Genomic DNA, 8,426 nt, shown 5'->3' with positions numbered 1-8,426 from the left:
GACGGTCCTCCAACCCAGCAAGCCTGGCGTTGAGCATATTGAAAAAGGTCTTGGAGCATATTGAAAAAGGTCAGCCAATAGCTCACGCACGTCACCACCAGTTGACCGGGAGGTCTGTCTGCGCAACTCGTCAAGCTCCTGGCGTAACTTCGCCACTTGCTCTTTGAGCCGCGCATTCTGAGCTTCCAGCCTCTTGATCTCCTCCGATGAGGAACGATCTTTCAGTTCTTCGAAGACCATTTTAATGGTCGCCACTGATTCTTTAAGGTACCTTACGTAGGTACCTTTAAGATTGGATTTCAATGGTCTTCAGCGAAGTCTCCACCGTCCTCATGAGATCAACGCATGTCCGCTCCATAGCCTCTTCTCACGAAGGAGAAGAAACGGGGAGTCCGGATTGGGACCGGGCGGAGCTGAAGGTCGCTCGCGTTTTCCTCGCCTCCCGCGCTGCCTCAGCAATCTCTTCCTCAGCCTGTAAACGAAAGGCCTCTTCTTTCTCCCGATTAAAGTCGGCCTGCGCCTTCGCCAAACCAACATATTGGCCGGTTATCGGCGGGCGGCCATGACCTCTCTTTGGTTTGGGCGCCACCCTTTTGCTGAGGGGCGGTGCCATGTCATCATCTGATCGCCTCTTTCGGCGTTTCCTGTCCAGGAATGCGGGCAGGCCCCCGGAATCCAGCGACATGCCAGACATTTCGCTGGAGTCCGAGAGCCAGTCCTCGCTGTCTAGGCCAGGAGTGTCTCGTCCGGGGATTCGAGTCGGAGGCAGCATGATCGCATCGCGTGTCAGCAGGACACGCGGAAGATCTTTGTCACCCCTCAACTTCTTCTCAGTCCGTTGTTCCGCCGCCGGCGCGGTAATGGGCACCGGCTTCGGGCTGTCACGTTTTTTCGCGCCGTCATCGCCTCCTAGGGCCGCCAAAATAGCCCTCTGCCTCGCCGCTTTTGCGGCCTCCGATTCACTCAACGCAATTTGTGCCGCCCCCGTATACGCGCGGCAGACATCCCCTTTCGGGGATGTGCGGGATTCCCCTGGCAGTTGCGCTCTGCCATCTTAATCTCTTCGACACCCCGGGTCGCGGGCCCGTTCTTCACACTGCGGATGCAGCCAAACACACACAACAAGCACGCACACAAACACACGCCATACCGGCGTTCAGCCACCCCTCCCGTGTCAGCGTGAAAAAGCTCACGATAGCACGGGGGAGGTGACCCAGGGACACGACGTGGACGGACCGGTATCGCCCCTATAAATGGCAAACCTTAATTTAACTTTCATTATATCAACTGAAATATGAAAATAAAATATCAAAAACCTTTTAATTTCATAAAAATAAACCTTATTGCTGCTGCGGAACCCTTCATGGGCGAGTCCAACTCGCACTTGGCCGGTTTTATTTTTTCTCGCTCATAATAATTACGACTAGCGGTCGCAATATCGTAATTATTATGAACTTAGGTATGAAGTGACCATTGTGCACCGATTTTTTTTGGGATAAAATATGTTATTGTAAAAAAAATTAACACCTTATTTTTTGGTTTAGTGGACTCACCTAATGATACTTAAGCCCCAAAAAAAATTTGGCAGGTAGGTTTAATTGCACCCTGTATAGTAAGGTAAGCTAAGGAATAAGGGAGTTGCGACGGAGACGGATGGGAAGCCACTTTACTTGAATTTTAATCTGTATTCAGAAATGTGATCGCACTTTTTTAGGCCAAAAATGCAGAGATTCTTCAGGCGTTCTAATTTTGTCAGTTGTTCCTCAATAAGGTCTAAGTAGCAGGAATCGGCATAGTCGAGGATAGGGAAAATTAGCTTTATTATAAAAAAATGAGCCTTATTTTTATTGTTTTAAAATAAATTAGCATAATAACATTTTAAATACAACATTACTGTATTGTAAATAATATTCATTTTTATTTTTAGATTTATTTTATTCAGTCTGTGAGTTATGAGATTGTATAATGAATTTCTCGAAATTTAATGCCTATATTTTTAGTAACTATTGTGTAATAAAAGGGACCTTGTCACACTACGCGCTGCTACTTTGACAGTGACCTCTGTACAGGTGTATACAGGGTGTAACAAAACTAAGTGATAATACTTTAGGGTGTGTATATTGTGTTCCTTATAGAGAGTGCACTGTGCAGCGCTGAAAGACCAATTTCATAGCCAATTTTTTTGTGATTTGCCCCGACGTCACGAGTTTCACCATACAAAAGTGAAAAAATTTTTGCTCTTTAAGTGCTGCTACATTTACAGTTAACTCTCTACAAGGAACACATGCATACCCTCAAGTATTATCGCTTGTTACATTCTGCATAAGGGACACATACATAAGTATATTAAACAGTACGCACCCTTAAGCATTATCACTTTATTTTGTTACGCCCTGTGTAGGTTCATAATTATTAGTTTTTTATTAAATTTTTAACTCTGTTTTTATGGATAATTAATGACCACTACCACCAAAAATACTAACGACAGTGGAAATAGTGGAAATACCAACAATCCCCTGACTACCACAGCTGTATGTGTGATGCGACAAGTACCCTAATATTTACTAAAATCACAGTATTGCTTAGAAAAGTGATCCCAAATCAGCTGTCTTTGATCTATGATGGTGGAATTGAGGAAAGCGTCGATTGTATTCCTTGTGTCTGGCGATAGGTCTGGTGTCCTTGATAAAATCCAAATGAATTCTGCAAAAAAAAAATACGTTAAGGGTGTAATAACCCAAAATTTTTGATTTTATAATTCATTTTTATATTTGAAAATAAGCCCCGAATTGTTTTATTTTCGAAACATAAATACTACATTATACTTATTTCAAAAGCACGATATCTTAAAATTTTCTTGATAGAAAAAATCACGAAGATGCATCTAATTTTCACGAATTTTTCATTTATTGCCATAACCGTGCATTGTTAATATTAATTGTATAAAATTCTATCATTGAGAAACCGACCTAGCGGATTTTTAAAATGTTGTAAATTTTTTGAGTTATTGAAAAAAAACTAATTTGGCGATGAATCCGCGTAGTCCTTTTTCACCTGGCATATGAAAGACGGGCATGAGTGTGAAGAGAGAAGGACGATGTTAGATTTTTTGGGTCAGTCTACCTCTTCATGCAATAAGCCAATATTTTATCAATTTGCGTTCGAGTTTCCTATTTTATAAAGTTGCGTTGCTGGCATATTCTGTGATTTCTATTTTATTTCTTGTTGGTACCACTATTGACTTTACAATGTAATTAAAATATACAATTTGTCTAACAATCACTTAAAACTTTAACAGAAAGTAGTTTTACCTGAACCGCATCTTCAAATCGTTCTTTTTTCATTACTTTCATCTCTTGTCTTTTTTTCGAGACTCATATATACGTGGGAGAGCCATGCTTCGGCACGAATGGGCCGGCTCGACCGGATAAATACCACGTTCTCACAGAAAACCGACGTGAAACAGCGCTTGCGCTGTGTTTCGCCGAGTGAGTGAGTTTACCGGAGGCCCAATCCCCTAACCCTACCCTATTCCTTTCCCTACCCTCAACTATTCCCTTCCCTTCCCTTCCCTACCCTCCCCTATTACCCTATTCCCTCTTAAAAGGTCGGCAACGCACTTGCAGCTCTTCTGATGCTGCGAGTGTCCATAGGCGATGGAAGTTGCTTTCCATCAGGTGACCCGTTTGCTCGTTTGCCGCCTTATTTCATAAAAAAAAAACTCAGATAAGCTATATCGCTAATATTGATAATATCAATAGACGCCTGTCTATGAAAATTAAACATTATATCGAGGGAAATGTTTCAGGTGTTAAGCTTACCATGATGGAACTTCTTCTTACTGTCGTGCTTACAGTGGTGTACTATGCAGTAGCTGGCGTAGTCTATACTCAACACATCCGCGTCGAATATTGTTTCATTTTCAGATGCTGGAAATTCAAATAAGTATGATAATCGTTATCTTATATTTAAAATTCTCGTGTCACAATGTTAGTTACCTTACTCCTCCGAAACTTTACTGATTTTTACCAAATTTTATATGCCTATTCAGTAGGTCTGAGAATCGGCTACTGGCTACTTTTTATATTGATAAACTGCATTTGTTGAATAAAATATAAAAATTATTACAACTCGAGACTGACGGCAACCATTGTTTGTGCGACGGGATAGCGATGGATGTTGCCATGGTGACATACTTATTTAGTCACTTCAATAAAATAATACGGACGAAATACTTTATATTGCAAAGAAACGTTTGCCGGGAAAGCTAGTCGTAGTCTATACTTATAAAATTACATGTCCTGACTGACTGACTGACTGATTCATCATCGCTGAGCAAAAACTGTAAAAGTTACAACCACGAAATTTGGTGAGTAGGGTTGTTTTATTAAGTAGACACTCACTAAGGAAGGAATTTTGAAAATTTTACCCCGAAAGGCGTGAAATAAGAGTTGAAAGCTTTAATGAAAGTCCGTCATTTCTTGAGTTAGAAACATGAAACTTTATTTTTGGGTTACTGATTAAAAATGAATGGATACGTATTTAAGTGTTTTTGGAAATTCTACCCCCAAGGGGGTGAAATTGGGGTTGAAAGTTTGAATGAATTATGATTATGATTATGATGAAACTCCGTTATTTCTTGAGTTAGAAACATGAAATTTTATGTTTGGGTTACTGGTTAAAATTATTGGATACGTGTTTAAGCGTTTCTGAAAATTCTACCCTCAAGGGGGTGAAATAGGGGTTGAAAGTTTAAATGAAAGTCCATCATTACTTAAGTTAGAAACATGAAAGTTTATTTTTGGACTGCTGATTAAAAATGAATGGATAGGTATTTAAGCGTTTTTAGAAATTCTACCCCCAAGGGGGTGAAATTGGAGTTGAAAGTTTGAATGAAAGTCCGTCATTTCTTGAGTCAGAAACATGAAACTTTATTTTTGTGCTACTGATTAAAAATGAATGGATACGTATTTAAGTGCTTCTGGTAATTCTATCCCAAGGGGGTGAAATTGGGGTAGAAAGTTTCAATGAAAGTCCGTCATTTCTTGAGTTAGAAACATGAAAGTTTATTGACGTTTGCGTTTGACGTTTGCTTAAATAAGGTCCATTTTTACCCTTTGTATAAGGAACCACAAAAACAAAAATGAGAAAACTATCCATCTTTGTTATTATACTATGTTAACGCGGATGAAGTCGCGGGCAACAGCTAGTCGTTATATAAAATACTAGCTGTCCCGGTGAACTTCGTGTTACTTTAAAATCTTCCCTGGATTTTTACGAATATTTTAAGACTAAAATCAGTCCAATCCGTTCAGCCGTTTTCGATTTTTAGCGCGACTAACACATGTGAAAATCCATTTTTATAATATACTAGCTGTCCCGGTGAATTTCGTGTCACTTTAAAACCTTCCCTGGACTTTTACGAATATTTTAAGACTAAAATCAGCCCGATCCGATCAGCCGTTTCCGAGTTTTAGCGCGACTAACACATTTGAAAATCCATTTTTATATATAAGATAAGATTCACTGCGCTTAGTAAAGTTAATTTAAAGTTTAAGGGCCTGTTTCACCGCTTCCTGATAAGGCTACCACCACTTAATTTGACAGATGGAGTATGGAAAATCTGTCAAATAACCCTATCGGGCACCTTATCAGAAGGCGGTGAAACAGGCCATAAGGTAAATAAAAATATATCATAAGTACATTTAATGATTATATCCATGGGCGTACCCAGGGGGGGGGGGGGGCGCTGCCCCCCCCCCCCTGGAAGATAAAATAATAAAGTAAACGTCAATATTCCTGGCAAATGGGAATTAGAAACGTGCTACTCTGCGCAAAACGAAGTTTTGGAAACTAAATATTTTATTCAGTCAGATTCATAAAAGCCAATTTTCATGATTTTATGTTTCAATATACCAGACCCACCATCTTCTCGAAACCGGTATGCTGCCCCCCCCTGGGTTGGGTGGTAGCTGAAATCCTGGGTACGCCATGATTGTATCATTAAACATTATGTTAGAAACGTCCTAATAACAAAATAGCAACGACAATAAGCAGGTATTTACTTTTATACCAGGCGTTTTATAAAAAAATATACTTATTGTATAAAATAAAAATATTTTTAAATTTTGTTAGTCTCGCTAAAATTTGATAACAGCATAACCGATTTGGCTAATCTTGAAATATTCGTGGAAGTGCAGACGAGGGAAGTGATACGAATTTCAGTTGATCATCAAGATAATATTATGTAATTGCTTCATTTCTATCAAATGTTAATAGAAATGAAGCGATTACAAGTAAAGCAAGCAAAAATATACTTGGACAGCTACACAAAAATTATATCGTATTTATTAAGAACAAAGGATCTTTTAATATTTTCATGCAAATAATAATTTTCTATAGCGTTACGATTATCCTATATTCATTCCTGGGAGGTGAACATCAATTCCTGCAGACAGCTAGGTAATGGAAATGATCAACTGTTGCCATTTTTTTTATTTTCGATCAGGTTAAGATGAATTATCTACACAAATTCAAGCTTTACCTTAGATTACCGCACATGAACCCTTACAATTGTTTTTTTTTTTTTTTATGAAATAAGAAGGCAAACGGTTTACCTGATGGAAAGCAACTTCCGTCGTCCATGGACACTCGCAGCATCAGAAGAGCTGCAGGTGCGTTGCCGTCCTTTTAAGAGGTAATAGGGGAGGGTAGGGATGGGAGGGGAAGGAAATAGGGGAGGGTAGGGATGGGAATAGGGTAGGAGATTGGGCCTCCGGTAAACTCACTCACTCGGCGAAACACAGCGCAAGCGCCGTTTCACGCCGGTTTTCTGTGAGAACGTCGTATTTCTCCGGTCGAGCCGGCCCATTCGTGCCGAAGCATGGCTCTCCCACGTATGAACGTACTTACATTTATAGAAATTTCCTGAGTAGATAATATGGCCGATATTGTTGTCTCCTTCAAACTTGGTCTCGACGACTCCTCCTACGCTCGCCAGCTTATGGTTGACAACATCCGAGATGGTGAAAGTGTATCTGTTGCCGTCTCTGGTGTGGTCCATGTAGACGCAGTCACCCCTGCCGATCCAGTCGTTGGAGTAGCGAGCTATCTCGTACCATCTACTGGAGGCGTACTGTAAGTTTAAAATAATAATAGTAATAACATCTGCATCGGTTTCGGTGACGGTGGCCGGTTTCGATTGAACCAAGCCATTTTCGCAGGAGTAATTTTTTAGTGCCCAAGTGTGTGCACAGTATACAAGAGCACTCTCTCTTCATTTGCTCTTATAACCTAGTGGGATGGAGGACCGACCAACTTCCACGGTTGAACGGTCACTTCGCGGCGGTGGGTAGAGCGGGGAAGTGCGGGGGTGACGTAGGGATGGCGCCTCCCGCACGCGCCGCCGGTGACACGTAGTGTCTATTAATTGTGGTGTTTTTTAGGATAACTTTCGGAGGCTTTTTCCTCAACATTTTAGTACTCAGTGATTATAAAAGAAAAAATACGTGTATTTTTATTTTTAACAAGGATCTGCAATCTATCGAAATTTGGCCGGAAAGCTTAACTGCACCCTGTATAATACTAGGTGACCCGGCAAACGTTGTTTTGGTATATAAATTATTCCTTTTATCAATATAAAAAGTAGATAAAAACCTATTCTCAGGCTTAACGAATATACACACAAAGATTAAAATCGGTTGAGCCAGTTTCGAGGACATCGTGCATAAGCACTGTGACACGAGAATTTTATATATTAGAGAAGGAGAAGATCTAATGTATAACGCATCATTTTCATTTTTGGATAATCAAGTGATCAGCATTATGTCCTATCCAAACTAGGAAACAATATTGATGATTATTCAATGTGCTCAGAAATCGTACCCACTACCAAGAGCCAAGTCTCTACTTCTCTACTCAACGATGAACGAGAGAGGACTCTCCTCATGGAGACGATAAATGAAATATAATATACTGATATCTTGATCCTAGTTGAGCCAAGAAATTACTCCATTTGTAGCATGAAATTTAATAATGTGTAAAATAAATTACTGAATAAACGAAAACTCAAACAAAAAATACTACCAACATTTTCCTGTAATCGCTCTGTAGGAATGTTATTGTTTTAGAAAATAACTATTTAGGTAAAAAAAATTGGAATAAATCACGCAATCACAATATGTACTGGCTAATGCTGCTAGTGGTGGTGGGCGCCGTGATCACCGAAGCCGCGACCGATGTCGAATGTCCACCAGGGACAGTGAAAACAAAGGGTGGGTTTTGTGAGATTATAGCGAGACGCGCCGCCTTCTCCAAAGACATTTCCGACGAGCCATATTGCCCAAAAGGGAAATTTTATCTTAAAGGAGATTGCGTGGGAAGAGGTAGACGCACCGCTGACGATCCCGACTGTCCACAGGGGACAG

General features: G+C 40.3%; 1 protein-coding gene across 1 annotated transcript; it reads right to left on the bottom strand.

The window, feature by feature from the left end:
* Positions 1–2,550: 2,550 nt before the first annotated feature.
* LOC121726659 (bilin-binding protein-like) lies at positions 2,551–7,138 on the bottom strand. The gene is made up of 3 exons (XM_042114109.1): positions 6,913–7,138; positions 3,822–3,929; positions 2,551–2,703 (listed from the first exon to the last, which is right to left on the bottom strand). The coding sequence occupies exons 1-3, from the start codon at positions 7,061–7,063 to the stop codon at positions 2,555–2,557; spliced, it is 408 nt and encodes a 135-aa protein (XP_041970043.1). The 5' UTR covers positions 7,064–7,138; the 3' UTR covers positions 2,551–2,554.
* Between the last annotated feature and the right edge of the window lie 1,288 nt (positions 7,139–8,426).

Source organism: Aricia agestis, chromosome 4 (assembly GCF_905147365.1).
Source record: "Aricia agestis chromosome 4, ilAriAges1.1, whole genome shotgun sequence".
In the NCBI taxonomy this organism is placed as follows: Eukaryota; Metazoa; Arthropoda; class Insecta; order Lepidoptera; family Lycaenidae; genus Aricia; species Aricia agestis.
The sequence above is the reverse complement of the archived record's forward strand: the minus strand, read 5'-3'. Positions and strand labels throughout refer to the sequence as shown.

Excerpts from the sequence above, each read along its gene's own strand:
- LOC121726659 (XM_042114109.1), bottom strand. The coding sequence starts at position 7,063 with ATGGACCACACCAGAGACGGCAACAGATACACTTTCACCATCTCGGAT. Across the intron at positions 3,930-6,912 it reads CTCAGGAAATTTCTATAAAT|CATCTGAAAATGAAACAATA; the intron begins GTAAGTACGTTC and ends TTGAATTTCCAG. Across the intron at positions 2,704-3,821 it reads TAAGAAGAAGTTCCATCATG|AATTCATTTGGATTTTATCA; the intron begins GTAAGCTTAACA and ends TTTTTTTTGCAG.